We start from the raw sequence: 26881 nt of genomic DNA, 5'->3' as shown, positions 1-26881 counted from the left end.
CTTATTCAATAATCTCCTGTTAGGCCCTTAACCTGGCCAAGTTAAGGAGGTGATGTTGGATATCAAAGCTATCTTCCCCCTGAGGCCTGGCTGCCCAGTGTCTGGTCCCCTAGTGTAGTGAAAGACCAGAGGTGACATTATAACAGAGATAAAAATGGGAGACGTGTAAGGGGGAACTGAGCCAGGATTTCTAGAGTATTTCCTAAAGACTCAACTCCAGGCCTTACAGCATGAGTGTTAATCATTAAGTGGTATTTTTTTTCTTTAGAAATGGGGTCTTGTTTTGTAGCTGAAGTTAACCATGAGCTCAAAGTCCTGCTTCAGCCTCTTCAATGCTAGGATTACGATGTGAGCCAACACATGCAGCACATAAGTAGAGTTTGATAAAATGATTCAAAGGGAAGAAAGAAGAGATGAAGGAGGGGCTTGTTGAGAATCAATCTTAATGCTAGAAAGGATATGGTCAGAGTTGTGCTTGGGGAAAGTGCCAGGATGAGAAGAGGCTTCTGGACTGTGTATTGAGCAGAAGGTTGTCGTTACATGAGCTTCTTGAGAGTAGACAGCAAAGGCATGTCGGAAGAAAGCAGGTTTTAGGGCTGGAGCTGGTCAGGAACAGAGGAAGTGTTAGGGATGGGAAAGCAACTGTGAGATTTCTATTGAAACCGAGCCACAGTGGAGAGATCTTCCGAACTGAACTGAGTGCAGTGGGCTAACACAGAAGTTCCTGTTCTAGCTGCCGGACCACTGGGAGAAAGCTGTCATCACCGTACAGCGACCTGGAAAGATTCCAACCAGCAGCCGATGTGGTAACACTGTTCCTGATGATGACAACCAGGTGGTGTCTTTGTCACCAGGCTCAAGGTCAGTGTGACAGTGGGGTCCTACAGACTGAGTCACCGTTTCAGAGTGAGGCACTGACTGTGGAAAGTCTCCTGTCAGAATGGTCGCCATAAATAAGCTTTTGTTTTACTTCCTGTTATTATTGGAAGCTTAAAAGTTGTTTTCTGTTGTTTCTCTCTTGTCTTGGGGCAGATACGTCGTCCTCCCTCGCCCAGTGTGCTTTGAGAAGGGAATGAACTATACAGTGAGGTTGGAGCTGTCCCAGTACACAGCATCTGGCAATGATGTGGAGAACCCCTACACGCTCATTGACTCAGTGAGTGCCAGATTCTTGTCCATGTGAGAGAGCCTAATAGAAAGTGCCCAGCTGCTACCGCAGTATTGTGTGGAGAGACAGTTCTGGGTAGTGAGGCTGAGTGGGCCCTTTTTGCTTCCAGAGTTTGTTTATAGGGTAAACAGTCAGCGCTCACTTCTGGATTGAAAGAAAAAAAAATTCTGACTAAAACCCACCAGTCCCTGAACACAAAATCCCACCAATCTCTGGGCTCACTCCAAGCTCAGGACTTGAAATCTCTACCCTGGAAAACTTCTCCCCCTGAAAAAACCCTATATAAGCATGACTCTTGCTCAGTTCCCTGCTGCTTCTCACCCAAGCAGATGGGGCCACTTTGTGTCTTTCCCAGTAAATCTTTGTGAGGTTTGTTGAATGGTGTGACCTTGTGGTAGTCCTTGGCTCCTGATTGCCAGGATTCTTTTCCTTTCAAAGCTGTGACACTTCCATCAGAGAAACCTTTCCTTCAGAGTTTTAACAGTTAAAATAGCATTCCACCTTTCTAGGAAGGATGTGTTCAAATCATTTCCCCACAAATCTGTAAACTGCTTCAGTAATAGTTGTTTCAAAGCCCACCAACCAGCATAAAGTTTATCTCATTTTCTAATCAGAATATTTATGATGGGGAAGGTTTCTGCTTTATGTCATGAGTGTTATTAGCTTCTGTTCCAAAAGCAGAAGGCTGTGGGGTTTTAGCATGGGTTCTTGCTATGGTTGGTGATGTGGGCACCTTCATGAGGTCATTGTGTTATTCTTCTTCTCCCATAGCTGGTTCTCATGCCCTACTGTAAATCCCTTGACATCTTCACTGTTGGAGGCTCAGGAGATGGGGAGGTCACCAACAGTGCCTGGGAAACCTTCCAGAGGTACCGGTGTCTGGAGAACAGCCGGAGTGTAGTAAAAACACCGATGACAGATGTCTGCAGAAACATCATCTTCAGCATTTCTGCCTTGATTCACCAGACAGGTCTCGGTAGGTGTCTCTTGAGCAGCTACGGAAAGAGGTACAATGGGGTACCTGCCTATGCTTCCTTGTGACACAGCATGAAGGAAGCAGTATCTTTAACCTGAGCTTGACTTTATTTAACAAGTATTTTAGTTTAGTTTAGTTTAGCCTGGTGTGCTAGTTGAACACTTTTAATCCCAGTGCTCAAGAGGCAGAGATAGGCAGCTATCTGTGAGTTTGAGGCCAGCCTGGTCGACATAGCAAGTTTCAGGACGGGGCTCTATAGTGGAACCTTGTTTCAAAAAAATAAAATAATAAATAACAAATGCTTTTGTAATTTAGCATCATCAAAGATGGAATCTGCATTAAAGAAATTTTCGAAGGGGGTAAAGAGATAGCTCTGATTCCTTGCAGAGGAATCAAGTTCAGCTTCCAGGGATCTAGTACCTCTGCCTCCGTGGGCACCTGCATTCATGTGCTCTTACCTAACAAACATACACATAATTAAAAATAATAAAAATAAATCCTAAGTATACACAGTATGTAAGGATGTAGCCTGCCTATAGGCTGTGGACATGAAGGACTGAGAATCAGGAAAGCATCACCTAACTAAAAGTTATGTTTTTTCTCTAGGAAAGGTTAGACCAGCTTCCAGTGATCACAGAGGTTTAATACTGTCAGATATTTGAGCTCTTAATGACCTTCTGCCTACGAAACCTGCTTTGATCTGCCAGGGCAGCTGACTTGTTCCCTCGCAGTCAGCACAGGATGAAGTTTTTAAACTGGAATTTTCAGAACTAGAGTAGAAAAGGGGTCGGGGAGTGTTCAGGGGGAGATAGGTGTGACGTTCTGCTCCCGTCATCCGCCTAACCATTGCTCTTTTTCCTGCAGCTTGTGAATGTGACCCTCAGGGTTCTCTAAGCTCTGTGTGTGACCCCAACGGAGGTCAGTGTCAGTGCCGGCCTAATGTGGTTGGAAGAACATGCAACAGGTGTGCACCAGGCACCTTTGGCTTCGGCCCCAACGGATGCAAACGTAGGTGTATCCACAGACTTTGTAATGAATTCTGGGATGGTCCTTGGGGATTCCCTGACTTCTGAGAGCAAATGCTCGGCTCTGAGCCTGATCACTGTGATCACTATGGATCAGGGCTGTGCACATGTGAAGGCATGTCTGTCTATTTAATGAGTTCTTTGTTTGCCTTGTCTGCAGCTTGTGACTGCAGCCTGCAAGGATCTGTGAATGCTTTCTGCGATGCTGTCACGGGCCAGTGCCACTGTTTCCAGGGCATATATGCTCGGCAGTGTGACCGATGTCTCCCTGGGTATTGGGGCTTTCCCAGCTGCCAGCCCTGCCAATGTAACGGTCATGCTGAAGACTGCGACACGGTGACAGGGGAGTGTCTGAGCTGTCAGGACTACACCACTGGCCACAACTGTGAAAGGTATGTGGGCACCACCTCCTGAAAGTAAAGATAATACATTGGGCATGGAGACTGGAACACCTATAATCCCATTTCTTGTGGGGCAGAAGTAAGAGGACCAGGAGTCTAAGGCTAGCCTGGGCTACATAATGAGGCTTTGTCTCAAAAAAAGAAAATGACACCATCTTTGGCTAAGTAAATATTATCTTGGACAAACGACAGAATTAATCTCTTGTAGGCTCCAAATGGTTCTTTCATTTTTGGTCATCCCAGCATTTTCTAACAGCTCACTCGTTTATCTAGCACAAGTACAGCTTACACCTGGTTTGTGCCACGCACTGCTTTGGTGCTAGAGCTGTGGTGATAACAACCACCTGAAGTCTGCTCTTTGAGAGTGGCCTGGCCAGTCAGCCTTGGATAGAAGAAACTCCCACTTGACACTTTCTGGCTTGGATAAGAGTTGAGAAATATTCTTCTCTAGTTTGTGTCAAAGCAGAAGCCTCATCCAAGTGGGACTACTCACTTCATATAGCTTTGTTATTCAAAACATTGTATGCACCCAGTGTCCTGGAGACATTAAATATACAAAGTAAAACTATTCTCCAGTTAGCAGATGTTTTTTACCACTAAGTAGTACTCTAATGTATATATATATTCCACACTTTCTTTATCCCCTGCCCTTTCTTAAGGAGGGAGGGGGAGCCAGAGGGGAATGGGAGGAGGGGAGGAAGTGTAAATTTTTGAATAGAAAAATAAAATAAATTTTTAAAAAAAGCATGGACAACGCACTGAAGTAGAAACCCTTGAAGGTGAACTGCAGGCCCAGCTGTGCTAATTGCTTTAAAACTGTGGGAGAATGAATAAGAACTTCTGTATGTGTGATAGCCAGGTTCAAGCTTTTGTGTTATATGGGAAGTAAAAAGCACCCTAGTTAACATTTACTTTGAGGTCAGCAGTCTTCCTTGCTCAAAGTTGGGAGGCTGAGTCAAAATGAGGCTCTGTATCTAGGTGTACAAGCATTTGCAAAGCATTCAGCCCTCACAGATCTCCAGTCTTAAAAATTTTGGACGTGATGGGTTTGAAAGCTAGGAATATCCCTCTTTCTTGCCCAGGTTTGGAACCACATAAGAGATGGACTCAGGGGTCACAGCTGTAAAGCATCCCTATCAGTGCTGTTGGGTGAAAGCTGGATTTCAGGATGGCTTAGCCCCATGACCATGGTTGTCTTGCTAACTGTATCTCCTCTGGCACCCCCATCCTCACCGCATCCCCCATACTCACATACAGGCTAAGAAGAATAAGCCATGCAGACTGACTCCCTAAGGCAAAGAGAATGTAAAGCCAACTGTCCAGGGCAGGTAGGCAGCCCATGGACAGTGAGGTCCACATTGGAAACTATTTCTCTGGGTAACAGTTAGTGAAGATCATCACACTCATCCAAGGGTATCATCCTAAATACATTATCTTGCAAGTGTTCCCCATATCAGCCAGCTTCAGCACCACCAGGAACCTTGTTAATCAAAATATTTGGTTCAGGAGCCCAGCAACCTGTTCAAACAAAGTCCTTCATGGGATTTTAACTAAAATTCAAGAACGTCTGTTGCTGCCCTAAAACGTTCCTTGGAATAGGAAAAATGGGGAATTATGTCCTCAAACAGAATACAGTTTCCAAACCTGTTCTTATGACTGGGTCAGGGCTCACTGTCTTCTGCGCCCACCACAGGTGCCTGGCTGGTTACTATGGTGATCCCATCATTGGGTCCGGAGACCACTGCCGCCCTTGCCCTTGCCCAGATGGTCCTGACAGTGGACGCCAGTTTGCCAGGAGCTGTTATCAGGACCCCATTACTTTCCAGCTTGCATGTGTCTGTGATCCTGGTTACATTGGTAAGTCATACACACAAAGGTGATGGGAGAAGATGTGTCTGAGTTCATTATTAGTGAGAAAAAGATGAAAACTGAAGCAGTAAAGTTCACCTTTACAGTCCTTCATTAAAACTTAAGGGATTCAGGAGCATATGGGGCAGAGTTGATTTGGTGTGCAGGATAGGGGAGTTAAAGCAACAGGATCGCCACCATTTGAATACATGACAATTCTTAGGAATACGTTCTCAGTTTTAAGTACAATAAAGATTAATAATTTACTTTTTAGTTTTTTGTTCCCGTAACTTAACCTGTAGTGAGTGTTTGGAAGCCTTGTGGTGGCCCTAGGGCAGGCTAAAAAAAGATCATCAGGAGATACATCAGAGAGCAGGATTGGTCCTTGCTGAGTGAAGCTAGCCATGTGTGTGTACGTGTGTGTGCGTGCGCGTGTGTGTGTATGTGTGTGTGCATGCATGTGTGTGCATGTGTGTGTGTGTGCACATGTGTGCGTGTGTGTGTGTGTTTGTGTGCATGCATGCATGTGTGTGTTGGAAGTTGTTTATTCCAGCCATGAAGCTGCTGACCAACTTCTGGATAGGCTCATGCACAGCCCAAGAAGTATTTCATGCATGTGATTTTAGGGTTTCTTAAGAAATGAGGCCACCAAGGAGGAACTTATTTTCCTGGCTCTTCACGGGGATCACTGATTATTTCTAGCTAATGCTTGGGTTAGGGTTTTTAACACCAACTACACTTTCATGGTCTCATCTCTGCTTAGCTCATTGCCTTCCCCACCCACCATGCTGTGGCATCTAAGCCTTAGCAGTGCTGGGGAGCACAGCATACTTTTCCTTCACAGCTAGAAGTCTGTTCCTTCTCTTTGAGATCATAGACTTGGTAAATTATATAGTGATACTAATGAGTGATTGCTTGTTTGGTCCCTAGGCTGGGAATGCCAGTGGACTTATGAGCGTGATTTTAGATAGGGTAAACTGAATATTGTGCCTGGTTTTATTTTCCAATAGGCCCCAGATGTGATGAGTGTGCCTCTGGGTTTTTCGGCAATCCCTCAGATTTTGGGGGGTCATGTCAGCCTTGTCAGTGTCACCACAACATTGATACTACCGATCCAGAAGCTTGTGACAAGGAGACAGGAAGGTGCCTCAAGTGCTTGTACCACACAGAAGGGGACCATTGCCAGCTCTGCCAGCATGGATACTACGGTGACGCTCTTCGGCAGGACTGTAGAAGTAAGATTCATACAGCGTGCCCACTACAGGGATCTCCACTACCACAACAACCCCCTTTTTTAAAATCAGGATTTTGGTGTTGGGGTGCTTATTTCACAGGGAGAAACGCTTGTTCAGTGAGGCAAAATTTCATAATCAACAAATGTAAGATGAGACTGGATTTTTTTTTCAATCTGTAAATCTTTATTCTTTGGCAAGACAAATCTCAAGATGTGGCTGTGTGCCAGGGGAAGTTGTGGCTGTCATCAAGATGAATACCATGCAGTAGAGTGCGTGGTGGTGTGGTCTTTCCATGAACTTGCTGATTGGGTGGGTCTTAGAGACCTAAATTACCACTGTGGGTGGGCTACACCTTTCTGAGTAGGCCTCTCGCCTAAGGCAGAGAAAGAAGTAACAGCAGAAAAATCATTCAGACCTGATTATCTGTCTTGTCAGGAGATCAGCCAGGCTTTCTGGCTGCAAAGCACACAGGCATTGTTTTTGTTTATAAATAAGTGGAATGTTGGGGACCCGCAGGGCTGGATTCCTTAAAATCTTTTTAGCTTACAGGGCTTGTACCTGCTGCTTCTGACATATGCTGTGGCTGCTTCCTGCCCAGAGTTTGAAATCACTTAGTGTCTCAGTTCCCACTGGTGTATTTTTATAATTTCCAATTAAATTTTTAAAGTTTGAAATCTTTCAAGTTTTGAATCTTTTGAATCTATGTATCATGAAAATATTTCTAGGCAAGTAAAAATCTGTCATTACATTTGTGTGGACTTGTCTGTCACCTGCCTGGGAAGTTTCAAATGCATAGTTATCATGAGAACTTCTATAGGATGCTAAGTTCAGGTTTGTGTGTGTGGTTTTTGTAAAGATTACTTTTAGTTTTTTCTTGAATGTCAACATTGAGATTTTGAGAGAGCAAGGCTCAGCTGTTTAGATGGAACTAACCTCTGTATACTGTGTATGTGATCAGATGTACATTTGATCATGCTGTTCTTTTTCAGAGTGTGTCTGCAATTCCTTGGGCACCGTGAAGGAGCACTGTAATGGCTCTGACTGCCACTGTGACAAAGCCACTGGTCAATGCTCATGCCTTCCCAATGTGATCGGTCAGAACTGTGATCAGTGTGCGCCCAATACCTGGCAGCTGGCCAGTGGGACCGGCTGTGAGCCGTGCGATTGCAATGCTGCACATTCCTTTGGGCCATCCTGCAATGAGGTGAGGGACTGTGACTAGGGGTGAGGCCTCTGAGATGCCCATCAGGTGACTTTGCCCCATATGGAGGAAGGCCAACATATAGCACCCAGCTTGGTATGCGGATATATACTGGCTGTCGGTCTCTGCTTGTCCTCCTTGACTGAGACAATGTTATTGTACACAAGATCCTCATTTAACCCATCCATAGCCTTTCAGTATAGTGTGCAGTCATGGAGGCAGACTCACATATCATTCCTTCCCTTGTCTGGCCCTCAAATTAGTTTCCATAGTTGATTCGGCTTGCAAGGAAATACAGAGCCATCCGCAGCATAGCACTTGCTGGCATAGGCTAGAACTGACACACCCCAGAGTTAGATGAGCAAGAGGGGGTCTAGGGTTGGTGTCAATCTATGGAAAGAGTGAGGATGCTGAAACCCTCCCATGCTAGAAACCTTTCCAAGCCCCTCACAAGAGAGCAGCTAGGAAGTACTGGTGTCACACCTTCTTCCCAGTCTGCACTACAGGAGTCCAGGTTCCACTTCTGTCACTTAGCTGGGTTGGGACGAGTCACACCTAGCTTCTTCACTGAAACCACCTGACAGGTCTTCTGTTTGGACTGCAGTTCACCGGGCAGTGCCAGTGCATGCCGGGCTTTGGAGGCCGTACCTGCAGCGAGTGCCAGGAGCTCTTCTGGGGAGACCCTGATGTGGAATGCCGAGGTGAGTCCAAGCCCCAAGCTGATTCTTTGGTTGGTTGGGTGAGGGTGGGGATCTTAGGTCTGCAAGGGCCTTTGGTAAACTCTAAAGTGTAGTCAAAATGACATAATAAGTTTGTGCCCTTTTTTTTTGAAAGAACTAATCTAGCCTTTATGGATAAATGTGTCTAGTAAGCAGAGGGTGTGCTCATTTCTTCAGCCTCACACCAAGGGGAGTGTTATCTGTCTTGATACACAAACAGGCAAGGACACGTGCACACCCTACAGTATACACAGTCTCAGCGAAGTGAGGCTGCATGAGCCATGCTTGCCAACAAACTGATCTGTTTCCTCCTCTGAGCAGTATTCTGTGGACAGCTCCCTTGATCGTGCTTGCATAGATGTGGTTACTCAATTCCAAGACTCAATTAGACTCTGAAACAGGCTGCTAATATAGCGCCCACCAGTGAGATTAGAAGGGGGTGATAGGGAACCCTGAGTTAAGTGAATATGGTTGGAGTTCCAAGTCTTTTCAATGTGATTCAAACCCAGATTCTCATTCAGGCAGAGAGTTCTTAATAGAACTTACTGCTGAGTGTGGTAGCTCAGCCTGTAAATGCTAACACTTGAGTCTGAAGCAGGAATAGCAAAAGTTCTGGGCCAGGCTGGTCAGCATAATAAGAACCTATCTCAAAGAGCAAAAGCAAACAAAAATCCCACTTATTAAAACCCCACGAGTCAGAAGGATTGTTTAATTTTTATATCTTACCATTGTTTTAACCAGGCAAGTTATTTTTCAGACCTTAAAAAACATTTATTATTTATTTATTTATAAGCTGTTTAAGCTGTCATCCATCTGTTCTCAACTTTTCCTTCCATATGTTTTAAGCATATTTTTGGGTAAATCTTCCCTATAGTTAACTATCTTACATGCTTCTTGATGTATTTTTCTTGTAGGTCCTTGTATAACTCAGAATGTAAAAATGGCCTTTTCCTCTTTGGAGTACAATGATAACAAGAAATAGCTCTTCAAGGAGTAGCTAGTTCTTCAGTATCTCCTATAGATGCTAGAGACCTAGACTTCATGCCTTAGAATAGGAGGGTGAAATAGTGGTCCAGACCTGAACAAATTGCATTTGATTTTTTAGTGAGGCAGGTTTGCTGGCGGGTTTATACAGACATCTTAGGTAATGGTTTGTTTCGCACAGGGATGATGTTCTTTTGTCCATAAATAAGTACATTCCCATTCATATTTCTCTAACACCCCATGTTGTTTCCTAGTAAGGTTTGACTTTCTTGCTTCCATTAGAAAGTCCTGAAAGCATCACTGTAACGCATCACTGGGCATACCCTCTCTGTCTGCTCTTCCCTTTGTATTTCTTTTTTCTCCTTAAGATAACAGACTTGCTGTAAAGACACTACAAAGATTATTATGCTGGCTTGGTCCCAGTGGCTCAAGGGCAGCAGGAAGGCAGGCAAATGGAGTGACCCCATGCACAGAGCACATTGATGGGGCAGCTGCCTGATTTCAGTTCAAGCAGTGCCACATGTACCTCTCTGTGTATGGTATTGATCTTTCTAGTTCTTTATTTCTTATTATATGAAAACATACATAGTTTTCATATAATACACATAGAGTTTACTTTTAAAAGTAAATCATCTTTCCACATTTGTCACTCTTAGATCCCAAGTCTTCATCCCTTTAGCCCAACCACTAAAAAGTTGTTTTCAAGCCCCTTGGAAATACAGTTTCTGGATGTGGGCTCAAGGAAAAAATACCCTAAGAGAGACTGATAGGACCTGGATATACAAATTCTGTTTTCCCTTGCTTCCTTCCAAATCATGCCATCATTCCAACCTCCTCTATTTCAGATGGAACTAGGAAGTTCCATCTCCTAAAATGTCAAAGTCTGGGGTGCTTGACCTAGTTGTTCACACTGGCAATTTGTTCATCACTGTGTTTTTTTTTTTTTCAAAGATTTATTTATTTATTATGTATACAGTATTCTGTCTGACTGTATGCTTGCTGGCCAGAAGAGGGCACCAGATCTCATTAAAGATGGTTGTGAGCCACCATGTGGGTGCTGGGAATTGAACTCAGAACCTCTGGAAGAGCAGTCAGTGCTCTTAACCTCTGAGCCATCGCTCCAGCCCCCACTGTGTTTTTTAACATAACACTCTACATTGTCTTTCCACAGTCTCTGAGATGGGGAAGTGGGGGTTGTAGAAAGGGAGAACTAAGCAGGCTCTTGGTATTCAGGAGCCAAAAGAAATGTATAGGGCTGGCAGAGGCAGGCAGATCTCTGTGAGTTTGAGACCAGCCTGGTCTACAGAGCTAGTTCCAGGACAGGCTCCAAAGCCACAGAGAAACCCTGTCTCGAAAAACAAACAAAAAAAAAAAAGAAAGAAAAGAAAAGAAATGTATAGGACTCTAGCCCCCATTCAGGCAGGCCCCTAAACAAGAATCTGAGACTCTGACAAAAACTCAGAATTTACAAAGCCCCAAGAGAGAAGCCTGGAACTACCAGGGTTGGAGAATAGGGTTCCTTGCCAGCCCTGGAGCTGTGGGTGGCCTGGGTGGCAACAAGGCTTCGTGTTGGCTGAGGGCAGGGGCAGCAGTGTGGAGTGAGACGCAGCTCAGGGATCTTGATACTGGAATGCACTGACAATGAGAGGACCCCATAGAGCATCAGATACTAAAGATGACACTCTTCTGGTATTACATAGTGAATTTCCAATCTGTTCTCAGTTGAAACAGTTTGTTGGAGGGTACAAATTTGGACTTTTTGCTGCCATCCAGAAACTGCTTGTAGAAGGACTTAGGTCATAGTTAAGTCATCTCTTTATGGGGAAAAAAATGTAGTTATGTGAAAAGCAAATGATTGGAGCCTCTGGCATACAAATGGTTGAATGTTCCAATTGTTCAGGCAGTTTGAGGCTCTTGGTCTATTGTGCCAAGTCTGAACAAGCCCACCACTGTGCTGGAATGGAAAGACATCTACCCAGGGCTGAACGTGCTGGTTCAATGTACAGCCTGAAGCTTTGTTCTGTATCCCACAAGGGTCGAGGTCACAGGAGGAATCTTTCTGTCCATTCATAGATGGCAAAGGGAGGAGTGCAGTGCCCTTGTAAGGCCACAGGTTCCTAAAAGGCCAGTGCCTTTCTAACCAGTAAAACTGCAATGTCAGGGCATAGGTGTGGGCTCTGGGTGGTGGGCTGGGAAACTCTGTGTTACAGTGTTCACCCCCTGCGTGGGAAGACCTAATTTCCATTCCTCAAGACCATAAAAAAAAAAGAAGGAAATACCATACATTCCTTGCCTACATATTCATTCTTCCACAATTACCCCCCCCCCCTCCCTGCACCCTCTGCTCTTTGAGATAGGCTGGCCTTGAACTCCTAATCCTCTGTTTTGACTTCCCAAGTGCTAGAGTTATAAGTTCACACCACCAAATCCAGCCTATCTTCTTTTTTGTTACTTCCATTGTGACTCAGGAAATAAGACTGTGTTTGAGCTTTTAGAGAACCATAACTTAAAGAAAAGAAAAAAGAAAAAAAAGGCCGGGCGGTGGTGGCGCACGCCTTTAATCCCAGCACTTGGGAGGCAGAGGCAGGCGGATCTCTGTGAGTTCGAGGCCAGCCTGGTCTATGAGAGCTAGTTCCTCCAGGACAGGAACCAAAAAGCTACGGAGAAACCCTGTCTCGAAAATAAAAAAAAAAAAAAAAAAAGAGAGAGAACCATAACTTCAGTTATGAAGAACACATGTACCCTGAGTTGGGCTAACTTGATAGGTGAGCATGCTAAGGACAGCACAGCAACTAACCCAGATTTATTCATTTATGCATTCATTTCTTGATAACTTGTCTGTAGCTCTTTTGTGCTCCAATGCCAGACTTAATAGTACAGACAGGCAGAATGGCCAGCAAAACCTAACATGTTTACTCTTTTAGTCTTCATTTAAAAGCTTGTGGACCCCAGGAATGATGGGAGCTGGAATCAGTTGTCCTTCAACTTTCATTCCAGACTTGAAGCTTTGTTACCAAGGTCAGAAAAAAAAGGGATTGGAATGTCAGAAAAATGAAAACTGCATATAAGAGAATGAAAGTATTAAGATGTCCTTGCTATCAAGAACAGTTTTGTTTTTTTTAATATTTGGAGACTGCCATGGCACACATAAGGAGGTCAATAGACAACTTGCAGGGGTCAGTTCTCTCCTATCATGTTACTTCTGGGGATTAAACTCATGGTCGTCCCTGTAGCCCTTTGTTTTTAGTGAAATGGTAACTTTCATGCAAACTGTCAGCAAATCTTTAACTTGTAGCAAAGGCTGTGGTGATGCTTATGGGCAAAGCCAGGGGTAGGAAGTGGAGGCAGCAGATACCCACTACTTGATTCTCAAGTTGCATCATTTCTATGTTCAAAATCAGATTTTAATTTTTAATATAAAGGGAACAGTCATAGTAGATGCACAGTGAAAAGTGAGTAGGTAGGCCTGACAGGATACACCTGTAATCCTAGCTCTTGTGGGAGGTAAAGAATTCAGAGCCATTCTTCACTACATAATGAGTTTAAAGCCAGCCTGGGCTCCATGAGGTCTTATCTCAAAAGGTGCTCTTGCCTAACCTGAAGGCTCCTAATGGGCTATTTGGGGAAAATGGGGTATATAAATTTTCAAAGAACTATTTTAGTACTGAGCACTTTTTAGGTATAGTATACACACCTTCTTAATTATATGGATACAACAAATAACCTCTGCAGATGAATATAGCCTCTGTTATAGCTGATGGATCTCAGGCTCAGAGGTTAAGTGGCTTGCCCAGAGCCATACCTCTAATGAGGGCAGAACCAGGACCACAGGCAGGCCTGTGGAGCCCAGGGTCCTTGCTCTTGCCACAAGTCTGGTGCTCCTGGCAGCAGCTGGTGTTGAAAGAGAGGAAATGACTATCCTAGCTAGAAGACAACACAGACATCATGTCACAACATGCCTATGAGAAGGACCCTCAAGAAATGATTTTAGCTTGAGTTCTGGAAAGGTTTGGTTTCACCAGGTAGTGAGATGCTTTAATGTTAAGTCAATGGAGGTGGATTCTGTTCAGTGAGCAGAAAGAGGAGGCTATAGGGAAGCAGGAACCTTACATGTCCAAGAAATAGGTACACAGGTGAATTCCCATTGTCAGAGAAGTTGGTTAATGTTTTCAGTGGAGTATTATTTATGGATCTACCTCTTAGAAATCATGATTTTAAAAAATAACAGCCTTAGTAACAGAACAGCACATATACACAGATAATAATGAAGTTAGGTTTTTGTCATTGTTGCTGATGATATTTTTTTACTAGTTTTTAAAATACACATGATTAACACTTTTTGCATTCATTCATACATACACACACACACACACACACCACATACATATATACATACATATAATGGCCAGTTTATACCTAACTAAAGTTACTGCCTGGTACTCAGTGCTTTGTTTTGTGAGCAGGTAAGTTTAATTATTTAGGTGCTATTTCTTTAGGATAAGGCTTCTAGCAAAGGGCTCACATCAGGATGTAGTCTGAATTGTCTATACTGCTGTTGGAGGTGGTAGCTCGGACTTAAAGAGATGCAGAGGTGGGATGGAGACCGAGATGGGCTTCGGAGATGCAGAGTTGACTCCTGGCTTGGTCTTTTCCATGCTGTGAGACTTGAAATAGGTCATGTAGTGTTTCTGCCTTGTTTCCATTTCAGAGAAATGGTGATAACTATTTTGCCTAGCCCACAGGGATGGTGTGGAAGTTAAATGGTGTGATATATATAAAACATGTCGATAGGGAGCTAGAGAGATGGCTCAGTGGTTAAGAGCATTGCCTGCACTTCCAAAGGTCCTGAGTTCAATTCCCAGCAACCACATGGTGGCTCACAACCATCTGTAAAAAGGTCTGGCGCCCTCTTCTGGTCTTCAGGCATACACACAGACAGAATATTGTATATATAATAAATAAATAATTAAAAAATATTTAAAAAAAACATGTCGATAATGCTTGTGCTGTATCTGTTGATTTTTAAATTATCATTACTCTTATTAAGAAAGTGTCAACAGGGTTGAGTCGTGTATGCTAGGTCAAGCCACTGTGGGCTGTAACAATTTGAGGATTTTAATTGCCTACTTTTGTCACTGATGCTTTTAATGTCAACTAGCATTTCTGTTTCCTTTCCAGCCTGTGATTGTGATCCCAGGGGTATTGAGACACCACAGTGTGACCAGTCCACAGGCCAGTGTGTCTGTGTGGAGGGTGTTGAGGGTCCACGCTGTGACAAGTGCACCCGAGGGTACTCGGGGGTCTTCCCTGACTGCACACCCTGCCACCAGTGCTTTGCTCTCTGGGATGTGATCATTGGTGAGCTGACCAACAGGACCCACAAATTCCTGGAGAAAGCCAAAGCTTTGAAAATCAGTGGTGTGATTGGTCCATACCGGGAGACTGTAGACTCTGTAGAGAAGAAAGTCAATGAGATAAAAGACGTCCTGGCCCAGAGCCCAGCGGCAGAACCACTGAAAAACATTGGCAATCTCTTTGAGGAAGCAGAGTAAGTAATTTATAAGCTGAAAATCACTCATGAAGGTTTTTCAATTTTTGAATAACCAAGGTTTCTCAGGGTAGTACTTCTGCTAGGTTTTCTTAGTTCAGTTACTCAGGCTCTGGGCCCCTTGCTTATCAGCAGTGTTCAAGGTGAGTAGAACAAGTGTGAGTTCAGTGTTCCACTTCGGTCTGTTGCAGCAAAGCTGGATTTGAGGCAGAAGGTCCATAGAGTCACGGCTTTGATATGTATGAGGCTTGTGAGTGTGGGTAGCATGTTAATTCCTGAGTCTCTCTCTTGCCATTGCCCAACAATGATTGATCTATGCAGTGATAACACACTCACAGAAAAATTATGACCCTAAATTGTCATTTTAAGTATCGCTAATACTAGGGAACGCCCATGGCCACAGATAAGACTCTTATTCCCAAATTATTTTTCTCTTCAGCTGCTGCCCTATGAAAAGCATCATTGATGTCACCATGAAATGCCTGCACCAAAGCAACCTCCTCATTGGGCCTTCTCTTGATATTCATTTCTTTGATGCAATACTGTTTCTTTTTATCAGTTAAAGCAATATGAATTGAGTGGAGATACAATTGAGCGCCATGTTTCTACGCTGTATCCTAGCCTTTTCCCTACCCTCAATATTTCAACTACTGTTAAAAGGAACCCCAAAAGAGCATGCAGTAAGACTTAGGAATTGAAGGACAAAAAGGAAAATGGAGACAGGTGTGGTGGCACAGGCCTTTAGATCTCAGCACTAGGGAAGCTGAGTCAGAAAGATCACAAATTAGAAGCCAGCCTGGGATATATGGTGAGAACAAACAGAACAGCAACAAAGAATATGTAGATACACTCTTTGGGCTGGAGAGATAGCTCAGCACTGAGAGTACATCAAGTCCTAGGTTTGTTCCCCAGTCCAGCAAAAATATCAATATATTTGAAATTATTGCCTATTTATACATGTGTAGACATGTGCCTGCTATACTTACAGAGGTCGGCGGGCAGCTTTTCCCAGGTCATCAGACTTAGCAGTAAGTACCTTTTTACCTGTGGAACCGTCATCTCACCAGCCAGGTGAGATGGTTCAGCCAGGTTTATTTTAATAGCAAGATTTTGAGACCTGAAAAGAAGTGGAAGCCTTTGGAATCAGTCAGTTAATAAAAGTGAAACACTGGGGGAAATTATCACCAGGAAAATCATTCTACAAATCCTATGATCTTTTTCAGTGCTTGTTCTTTGTGTTGGGTCATTCATGGTATCCTTTCATCTTAAGGAGCATTAAAAAAATACTTATTTATGTATTTGGGAATTCAAGGTATACCCAAGCCTTGGAGCACATGTAGAACACAAAATGTAGAGAAGCCAATTCTCTTCCTACCACATGGGTTCTGGGGTGGAACTGGATTTGTCAGGGTTAGCAGCAAGCACTTTACTGACTTGACTGTCTCATCAGTTCTTAAGTAGCATTTTTTTTAAATGCCCAAGGTTTTAGCTTTTTTCCTCTTAACATGTGTGTGTAGGTGTGTGTGTGTGTAGGTGTGTGTGTGTGTGTGTGTGTGTGTGTGTGTGTAGGTGTGTGGTCTTTGTGCCATGGAGCACATGTGGGGGTCAGAAGACAACCAGTGGGTAGTCAATTTTCTCCTTCCACCGTGGGGCTCCTGGGGATCGAGCTAAGGTTGTCAGGCCAGTAAAGTTTTAACTGCTGAGCCTTCTATTGGCCTGTTTTTAGAATTTTTATACCTTACATGTTTTGTTGTTGATTTAAGAGACAAGACAGGGCCTGTATAGTCTGATGCTTAATGAACCCAGATTCTTGATCTAAGGTGGTTATCCTCCCTCAGCATCCAGAGTAGATAAGAAAAGACTTGCCAGGATGGCTGCTGGGTGATTTTACAGAACTTTACAGTGACTATCATATTTCTGAGAAGACATTAGATTCTTTGAGGTGAGCCAGTACTCCCCAGAGGTCATGTCTTGAACATTCCTCTGTGGTATGTGTGCACACAGACATCATATATACACAAGCAGGAGAGGAGATGGGTCTCAAGTCCGTGTTTCATTCTCTAGAGATGATCACCGCTTTTCAGCTTTTTCTAAATAAAAGGGCATTGTTTTGTGGACAGAAGAGACTTCTCTGATGCAACTTTGCTTGGAGCATAGAATCTTTGGAAAGCTACTTCAGGTGGCTCCTGCTATCTTCATGATAGGTTGCAGGGCTTCCTCTCATCACATTCCATCTTGAAGGAGAATGCTGAGGTGAGGTGAAGTTCAGAGAAAAGGTTTTGGCAGGTGAGTGGGAGACATTCTTCGGCACTGGGTCTTGAGTGGACTTACAGGGTTTGCAGCTGCTTAACATTGAGAGCTGGCAGCCTACACTGACCCTTGCTCATTTTACATCAGAGTCTTGGAACACTCCACCACCACTACCACCAAGGAGCTGAGGCTTCACTTGTGTTTTTCTCCAAAGTATTTGGTGAAGCTGTTAGCTCTAATTGTCTTTTGTAGGAGTAAATGCAGAACATAGAGGAATTTGGTGAAAATGGAGGGAGAGGAACTATACTAGTGGCCAATGTGGTGAGATTTGACAGTTTGGGCCAATTTTTACTTTTCTTTTTACAGGAAATTAACCAAAGATGTTACAGAAAAGATGAGTCAAGTAGAAGTGAAATTATCTGATACAGCTTCACAGAGCAATGGCACAGCTGGACAGCTAGATGCACTGCAGGCAGAGGCAAAGAGCCTTGACAAGACTGTGAAAGAACTGGCTGAGCAGCTGGAATTCATCAAAAACTCCGATATTCAGGGTGAGGACTTGTGCAGGAATCTCAAACTTGGATAATAAATAACCCTCTTAATACTTCCTAAAAAATGTTTTTTCTAACAATTTTAAATCTTTTGTTATTTTAGTCTTTGGCAAAATGGGGCTTAAAGTTTTTGGCTTTCCAATATAGTACCTGGGGGCAAGGTGTAGCAGAGGCTACGTTGAGTTAAAATGTGATCCATTTCCCAATTTAACTCCCTACCCTTTCCTTAGCCTTGTGAATATTAAAAACATTAAGTTGTTAATTCTGCAAATCCTTTCACATTTGAGATTACTGCTTACTTAAGAAGTAACTTTTGACACTATTTTCCTTACTAATATCATGGGCTGTATAAGACTCTCCCCAAAGAGCAAAGGTAAAAATACATTAATGACACAATTCTGCATTATACATTTTGTTTTTGTAGGTTCCCAAAGCCAAAATTTATTGTGTTCTTTTTTGCATATAATAATCATTTTAGTAGACCCAAGTAGATAAAAAGAAACAGTCATCTGGTTATCTCCAGGCTGCCCAACACCAGGATTTAGATGTTTGACTTTGTGTAGAAACAGCATGTGCATGATAGCTTAGTTTCTCATTTTCACCCCAGTGTTTGGCATCCTCCATATTTTGACCAGGTACTAATGGGACAGAAGAAATTTACTGTTCATTAAAGGGAATTTCTACTTCTAAAAATTTTTTTTCTTGAATCTTAAAGCTTTATAATATAATTCAGGGCCACAAGAAACCAAATATGGGCCCTGGTTGGTTAAGAACCAGGAACGAGGAGAATAACTGTTGGCAATCTCCCTTCTTGCCCTAGGTGCCTTGGATAGTATCACCAAGTATTTCCAGATCTCTCTCGAGGCAGAAAAGAGAGTGAATGCCTCCACCACAGATCCCAACAGCACAGTGGAGCAGTCAGCACTCACCCGAGACAGAGTGGAAGATTTGATGTTGGAGCAAGAGTCCCAGTTCAAGGAAAAACAAGAGGAACAGGCACGCCTTCTGGACGAACTTGCCGGCAAACTGCAGAGTCTAGATCTGTCAGCTGCTGCTGAGATGGTGAGGCTTGGGATTTGGTCTCATTTTCTGTGGTCTCCTAGGAGACTGAGAAAACAAACAAAAACCTTCCACCTTGTCTTTAGTATTGCATTTGCAAACCTGCTGAGGTGACTCCAGTGCTCAAGGTGCTGGGGTACAATGTGGGTTAGCCAGAGTGAGTGCTTCCTAGCTACTCCTGCCTCTAGCTGTTTCTCTGTGTGACCACCAAGAGTCAGGACAGCCCCCATCGTCTGTATCAGCTGAGGGGCTTCTTACTGAGATTGGACCCTTTTTATAATGTGCCCTAAAACAAAACAAAACAAAACAAAACAAAACAAAACAAAAGAACCTTGCAGGTTTTCCTTTGAACTACAATATCCAAGTGGAAGAATCGAGACTTGTTCAGAGACAGACTTTGCCAAGTTTTTCCATCAGTGTTTGCTAACATCCTTTGTTCCAGTAATATTACCTTTAAAGGATTAAAGTCTGAACGGTCCTAGAAAGCAGATTAATTTCTTAGATGCTTTAAAAAAGTAACTCTGAAGCCATATGAAATTGAGTAGTGAGCTTAAGGAAAATCAGGCAGAAAGCCAATCCGGTTTTTTTTCCTCCAGTTTCCTTATTGTTTTTCATGGGAGGGAACCAGAGAGAACTAAGAGCTAGTTTTACATACACACCAATATTATTTTCTAGTTTTTCTCAGCCTAGACAGAGGAATTTAAGAATCAGGTAGAAAGCCCACAAAGAAGACACCCATTTATGGGGTTTGGGGTACCCATGCCTACCAACCATCCACTTCCAAGTTCCTTCCATTACAAAACAACAACCTAGCAAGCTGAGCTGCTTCTAACTTACTGGAGATGGTGAAAAACTCTACTAACCATTCTGTAGTTACCATAGTCCCTCTTGCTCACTACCCACATGCAGTCTGAAATAGCAATTTTATGGATACCTGCAAGGTTTAGAATTCATTATTGCATGATGCTTTACCACACAAATTTCTTATCGCAATTTTGTTGAAAAGAAAAAGAAGACCTAGCTTCAGCATAACTTACACATAAGACTGCACAGCTTCCCACATTTCCACATAAAATGCTAGTTTTCTTTGTCTTTCAGGATTCCTTCTTTACAAATCCCAATGAGAAAAATTAGTCATTTAAAAATCTCTACAAATTGCAGTGAGGTGCTGCTAAGCTTGCTAATGGGATTCAGCTTTTTAATGGAGGGCAACTTAAGAGTGGGCAGTATGTAGGTGTGAAGGAATGGCTCTGGCCTTCTGGGTGAGCATCCTGTCTGTGCAGACTTTTCTGATAAGACACAGTTTGTTTTCTTACTCTTCTTGTCGTCAGTATCCTATGGAAGATTTCTGCGGGCTCTGTACTGCTATTTTCTTGTGAAGGGTCTTTCCATCTTCGTGTTCCTCAGGCACTTCTCATCCTTCATAAAGAAAAGCTCAGCCATGCTGGTTTTTATTCCTGCTCATGTTTGCTGAAACAGAGCAGATCTACTGTGTTGCCAGCCTGTTTTTAGAAAGCATCCATAAGGCTCTAAGTTCAAGTCTTGAGTAGGACTTTTTTTCTTCCATAGCAAATAGACTATAATTACTCTAAAGTGTTTTATGGGCTATAAACCCGATATGTGAAAGATCCATATTTTAGTTGTTAACATATGTGGAATTATAGTTCTTTTACAATTATTTGGACCAAAGAGTTCACAGCATCTCTACTAAAAACACTGTGTCTTTAAAACAATACTTTCCTGTTTGGTAATTCTGGTAATTGCTTCCCATTGCAGTAATCCCTGCCTCTCTTCAGTACAATTTCCATAAAAGTGCTAAATATAACTTTCTTCCTGCACAGCCCTTTCCTATCATACAGCATGCTTGGAATTTCTGTTTGCATCTCTGCGCCATAGCCACGTTGATGGCCTTTAATTTTCTGGCAGAGGAAAAGGGACTCAGTGCTAGACGGGCGGGGTGGTTAAAGGCATGTGGAATAGCGACATCCACCTTTGTTCATACAAACTGTCTCCCTTTCCATCTGGAATGTTCTAGCACTTTGGTCAGTTCACTCCTGCTTCCCCGTCTGCATTAAATCCTCAGTACTGTCTGTCCCTTGGCAACTTTTCTCACTACGTCTCATCTGTTCTTGATGATGTGAGTTACATGTCAAAGTTATGTACCAGATAGCAGACCATATTCACCAGAGTACTTGGTGCTGGGCCTAACCAGTTTCAGAGTACCTTCCCATCCTAGTCCAGCTCAGTTCTGACTCTCATACTGATAGAACTTGATAAAGCAGAACTCATATGCTATCCCTCTGCATTTTGGTAGAAGGCATGGAGGTAAGTCAATGGAAGCAAACTGGCTGGCACCTACACTGCAAACACTTTTTAAGTATCCTTGTCGAGGACCACCTGTGTTCTCTGGGTCACCCAGCTGTTCTGTTGCTGACTTACCCTGAACTCCTGTGCCTGACCCTTGGCTTATTGCAGACCTGTGGAACGCCTCCAGGGGCTGATTGTTCTGAAAGTGAATGTGGAGGACCCAACTGCAGAACTGATGAAGGAGAGAAGAAGTGTGGGGGGCCTGGATGTGGTGGTCTGGTCACTGTGGCCCATAGCGCCTGGCAGAAAGCCATGGATTTTGACCGTGATGTTCTGAGTGCCCTGGCTGAAGTGGAACAGCTCTCCAAAATGGTAAGTCATTTAATGGACTTAGGTTTTGTTGTTTATTGGCTTGCAGTTGTAGAGAGAATTTGAAAAGAAAACAGTTCCACAAGCTGACCAAATTCACTGACCATTGTGAAAGCTGATGTTTCTGTGTGGTCAAAAAGGTGGCAGTGAGGTTCTTATTCCGACTAAGAATTTACTTTCTCTTCATGGGAATAACATGTATGTTAGGAGAAAGCAGCATACATTTTAGATTAATAATTTGAGAGACTGTATTATTGTTGTACCTCACAATTGGGCAATGTTCTAAAGTGTCTCATACCCTTCTTAGATCACCAAGTGTTTTAGAGAAGCCAAAAGCAGTTTTGAAACATTTTTAATGCTAGCCCTAAAAATACTGAACAGAAATTTCAATTCCTGTGCATATTGAGTGCTTTTAGTCTACATAAAAGCACAATATTTTGTTTAAAATATTTAAAATAGGAATTTGTTTCTGTGTTTGTCAATAATACTTTTTATACTGTGTGACATTCTGGGCTGCTTTAGATAGAGCAAGATACTTTCATACACGGCTTATTCTTCATGTTTAGGTCTCTGAAGCAAAAGTAAGAGCAGATGAAGCTAAGCAGAATGCTCAGGATGTCCTGTTGAAAACAAATGCTACCAAAGAAAAAGTGGACAAGAGCAATGAGGACCTGAGGAACCTCATCAAGCAGATCAGAGACTTCCTGACTGGTAAGTAGTGTTTCTGTTTTATGAGACTTTGAGATATTTGTTCCTACAAAGTTCTGTTTGAGAGGCAACAATTACTATCTGCGTTTCAGTTAAAGTAACAGAAAATATCCCTGTTAAGAATTATCTTCATTTCAAGCTGAGCATGTAGGTGCATGTCTGAAATCCCAGTACCTGAAAGGTAGAAGCAAGAAACAGGCATCAGAATCACCATTGACTTCACAGAAAAACTACAGGAGATGCAGCCTGCCTTAAAAAGGTGGGGGCAGGGGGAGCATTTTAAGAAACAATTGTATATATGTACATATGTGTACAAAGATGCCCATGGAGGCCAGAAGGGGATATCAGATCCCCCAGAACTGGCATTGCAGGCATTTGTAAGCCGCCCAAGGGAATGTTATCTCCAACTCTGGTACTTTGATGAGCAGTAAGCACTCTGAACTCTGTAGACCTCCTTTTCTTAGAGTATATGTTGTAAATAACCTTCCCACGTGTTCTGCAGGCACTGCCACACCAAGTAGCCTACCAAGAAGCCAAAACATTTACCCTGAAAACTGAATTACAACTTCTATCATTAGGACCTTGAAGGAGTTATTTTTGCAATGCCCCCAAACCTTTGTCATCTATATTCAGAACTTCACAGTCAATGTTTTCTGTGGAGAAAGAAATCTCTAGAATCTGGTCCAAATTTTAAGTTTGATTATAGTTCACATGCTATCAACATGGTTGCAAGAAAACTTATAATTGAATCAGAATTAGTCAAGAAGAGTATTTATGATCTCACATAATAGTCCAAAAATAGTGTAACTTCATGGGTCTGGACTCGTTCACTTTGCCTTTTCTTTCTTGCCTACCAACTACATTCTTGAGATGGCCCCATCATTACAAATTGTAGTCTGCCATGAAGACACTGGCTGATGGAAGAAGAGGACCTCTCCCTACTCCTTTGCTAGCCCTTTTAGGAGGAAAGAACCCTTTAGGCATTTCCTTGCATCTCTCCAGAAATTAGCCATGGCCCATACACAGACGCCACTGGAAGTGAAGTGTGACTCTAAAAGCGGACTAATGAGAACTTGGTGTTCATTTGACCTGAGGAACACTGTCCTGTTAAGAGAAATGACTACTAAAAACTGCTTCCCAATGACAATTGGAAACATGATGTGGAACCTGTGACTCAACCATGTATTTTTTTTCCTCCCTGTTTAAGTCCTTTGGGGTCCATATTTATGTTCTTAGACAATCAAAAAAATAAAAACAGATCTGACCTATATAATTAAAGCTTAACAACACATAGGAAAATCAAGCTCCAGAGTTTTGCTGAAAATAGACTGCCTTGATTCTTGTTGCACTCACTCCATTCCAGAATTTCCTAAATTTAGATATCTGGTAAGGAATATCATGGGTTTTTTTTTTATTTGTTTTTGAGATTAAACTATCAACGCAGTCCTAGCTATCCCCACTCACTATGTAGATCAGGCTAGTCTTGAACTCAGTCCTGCCTCTTAAAGGTTGGGACACAGATTGTACCAACCTCATGTTAAGTGTGAAGCTTTGTCGCCTTGCAGCCCCAGCTTTAAATGCCGGCCTCAATTTTCCATAACCTGAAGCCACAGTTACCCCCCAATGCTCTCTGCCCATTCTCCCCCGGCCAAAATGTCTTTCAAAACCTGTGTGGTCCCTCCTCTTCCATGACCTCTCCAGCCTAAAGCATGGAGGGGCTTGTCTGTGAAATGGGAAGATTATATCCTTGTAACCTTGCAAGTACTGACGTGCTGCAGCTGAGTGAACCAGCCCTGATTTTTGTCTTGACTTTTCAGAGGATAGTGCTGATCTGGACAGTATTGAAGCAGTTGCTAATGAAGTACTGAAAATGGAAATGCCTAGCACTCCACAGCAGTTACAGAACCTGACAGAAGACATTCGGGAACGAGTTGAAACCCTTTCTCAAGTAGAAGTTATTTTGCAGCAGAGTGCTGCTGACATTGCCAGAGCTGAGATATTGCTGGAAGAAGCAAAAAGAGCAAGGTATCTGAAGATACATTGGCAATCTGGGTGGGTGGGTAGGGTGTCACCTGCTGTAGCTAGCCTGCTATAAAAGAGAACTTTAACTAATGAAGGGCCTTCCAGGAGGATATGCTTTCAAAGAAAATGCTATTTTCCCAAGAGAAAAATGTTTTCGCGTTAAAAAGCAGTGTTGTTCTTCTGCTCAGCAAAAGTGCAACAGATGTCAAAGTCACTGCAGACATGGTGAAGGAAGCGTTAGAAGAGGCTGAAAAAGCCCAGATTGCAGCAGAGGCGGCCATCAAACAAGCTGATGAGGATATCCAGGGAACCCAAAACCTGCTGACATCGGTAAGGTATTTAGAGCTGAGTTGTATGGGGAAAACACTCACATGATGTTATTTAAGGACAAGAATTCTTGTAACACTAAAGATTATTTTGTAAAAACAAATGTAAATTATTTCTTAGTGGAAAATACTTGTTTGAGAAAAAAAATAAAAGGGCTCTGAGACACATTAAACCCTTTTATTTTTCCCTCATCCAAAGTGAAAGTTTGTCCGAAACTAAGCCCTATTGCTTCAAAATTTTAACTATTAATGAATTTTAATTATTTACAATTTTTCAAGTTAATGGTACATTTTAGAGGTTGAGAATCTTGTGTTTGATTTGCAAATTGTGGCCTGTTTCTCTGCCAACATTAGCTTTGTTAAACATTTTGCTTTCAGTTAGTTTTGTGGATAATACTAAGTTTTGTGAAACATACTAAGCTGCTTCTAGGTTTTAAAAGACAGTGTTCGTCCTTCCAATGAGATCAATTATAGACCCTTACCAGTGGTCCAGGTATCTTTTCTTCTGGGGTAACTCAGTGTTTCTAGTATTCCTAGTCTCTGTGTCTTCAGTTACTAGCTAACTCCCACTTCACTACCGAGCTGACAGGAATTTCTAAAAAAATGACTGGAAGCTATCATTTTCCTTTCACAGTAATCTGGAATTTTCATTGGAAATCCCTTCTCAAAGTTGCTCAGTTGTGAATGTTCTTTAGCTAAACACATCAGATTGCCTGAAGGTGGTTCTTAACGTCAAGAAAAAATTCTTTATCAGTCGTAGCTTAAAGCTGGGCAGTGGTGGCACATGCATTTAACCCCAGCACTCGGGAGGCAGAGACAGGTGGCTCTTTCTGAGTTCGAGGCCAGCCTGGTTTAGAGAGTGAGTTCCAAGACAGCCAGAGATGTTACACAGAGAAACTCTCTCAGAAAACAAACAAAAAATTGTAGCTTAGATCAGCAAACAAAAGCGAAATATGACACAGAAATGACTGAAGCTGGACACTTTATCTAAGCCAGTGTTCTCAACCTTCCTAGAGCAGCAACCCTTTGTTGTGGTGACCCCACGCCATAAAATTATTTCATTGCTACTTCATAGCTGTAATTTTGCTGTTATGTATTGTAATGTAAATAAATGATATGCAGGATATCTGGTCGCAACCACTGATCTAAGCTATCTTAAAACTGTCAATGCTTCTGGTCTAGTGCAAACCAGCAGAGCAGCCTCAACTCCCCTTAACTTGTAATGATTAACATTACACCTGTAGATTGAATCTGAAACTGCAGCCTCTGAGGAAAGCCTGACCAACGCCTCCCAACGCATCAGCAAGCTTGAGAGGAATGTGGAAGAGCTTAAGCGCAAAGCTGCCCAGAATTCTGGGGAAGCGGAATATATTGAAAAAGTAGTATATAGTGTAAAGCAGAGTGCAGACGATGTTAAAAAGGTAAGTAAATATTTGTAACGTCATAGCTAAGTTGATAAATAAGAACTCGTTTTTCACTTTGCCTTCCTTGATGTTAATAGGATACAGATAACCCAATGACTTAAAGTAGCAGTCTTTAGAGATACATGAGAAATAATGAATTATGGGATCCATCTGTAAACTTAGACCCTCAGATCTCTAAACTTAGGAAAAATGGAATTAATGGGACCTGGAGTGGTACTCTAAAAGCATACACACTAGACTGGTATTTCTGTTCTGTAGCTCATAAAGGTCTTTACGACATAGCGAATAGCTGGCCACTTGAGAATAATTTAAAGAGAGAACAGGGAAAGCTTAAGAGTCCCCTCCAGAAAGGAGCAGTAGGAAATCAAACCTCACTTCTTGCCAGGCTTGTTTTGAATTCGCTACCTTTTGCTTCTCATTGGAAGACACTGTATTTAGCAGATTTCTGGTTTACACATATATTTCATTTCTAAATTTACCTCCAAAGACAGCTTTTTAAACTTGGGAGTAGAGTTAGGGTTGTTAAAACTGCTACATAACCTAATTCTGATTTCTTCCTGTTGGAGGGGAAAAAAAAACCTTGTTATTGAGCTTTTCGGTATTACAGAAAAGTAATTTAACTGCACCTGAGTTGGGAAGAGAGGCAAACCCTAAGAAAAATTACTTGCCAGTGTCAGACAACTCTTTCCTGTTGTTCTATTGACCTGTAGTTCTGAATACACAAATCTCCCGAATAATTTCTTGAACCATTGAAAGAAAA

The 26881-nt window shown here is 42.6% G+C and overlaps 1 protein-coding gene across 2 annotated transcripts in view; it reads left to right on the top strand.

Moving 5' to 3' along the window:
- The window catches only part of Lamb1 (laminin subunit beta 1), a 63305-nt gene that overhangs the window by 35167 nt on the left and 1257 nt on the right, over window positions 1-26881 (top strand). For both annotated transcript variants that reach the window (XM_050122269.1, XM_050122270.1), the window contains 17 exons: window positions 734-861; window positions 1033-1156; window positions 1940-2144; window positions 3009-3152; window positions 3330-3561; window positions 5264-5427; window positions 6429-6653; window positions 7643-7857; window positions 8459-8555; window positions 14736-15105; window positions 17722-17906; window positions 18727-18968; window positions 21441-21644; window positions 22208-22352; window positions 24167-24374; window positions 24560-24701; window positions 25942-26118. In XM_050122269.1, the coding sequence (XP_049978226.1) occupies window positions 734-861; window positions 1033-1156; window positions 1940-2144; window positions 3009-3152; window positions 3330-3561; window positions 5264-5427; window positions 6429-6653; window positions 7643-7857; window positions 8459-8555; window positions 14736-15105; window positions 17722-17906; window positions 18727-18968; window positions 21441-21644; window positions 22208-22352; window positions 24167-24374; window positions 24560-24701; window positions 25942-26118 (3207 nt within the window). The remainder of the gene's footprint in view (window positions 1-733; window positions 862-1032; window positions 1157-1939; window positions 2145-3008; window positions 3153-3329; window positions 3562-5263; window positions 5428-6428; window positions 6654-7642; window positions 7858-8458; window positions 8556-14735; window positions 15106-17721; window positions 17907-18726; window positions 18969-21440; window positions 21645-22207; window positions 22353-24166; window positions 24375-24559; window positions 24702-25941; window positions 26119-26881) is intronic.

The sequence above is a fragment of the Alexandromys fortis genome, unplaced genomic scaffold (genome assembly GCF_014885135.2).
Source record: "Alexandromys fortis isolate MF-2015 unplaced genomic scaffold, M_Fortis_MF-2015_v1.1 scaffold_201, whole genome shotgun sequence".
In the NCBI taxonomy this organism is placed as follows: domain Eukaryota; kingdom Metazoa; phylum Chordata; class Mammalia; order Rodentia; family Cricetidae; genus Alexandromys; species Alexandromys fortis.
This window is presented reverse-complemented; position numbering and strand designations above follow the sequence as displayed.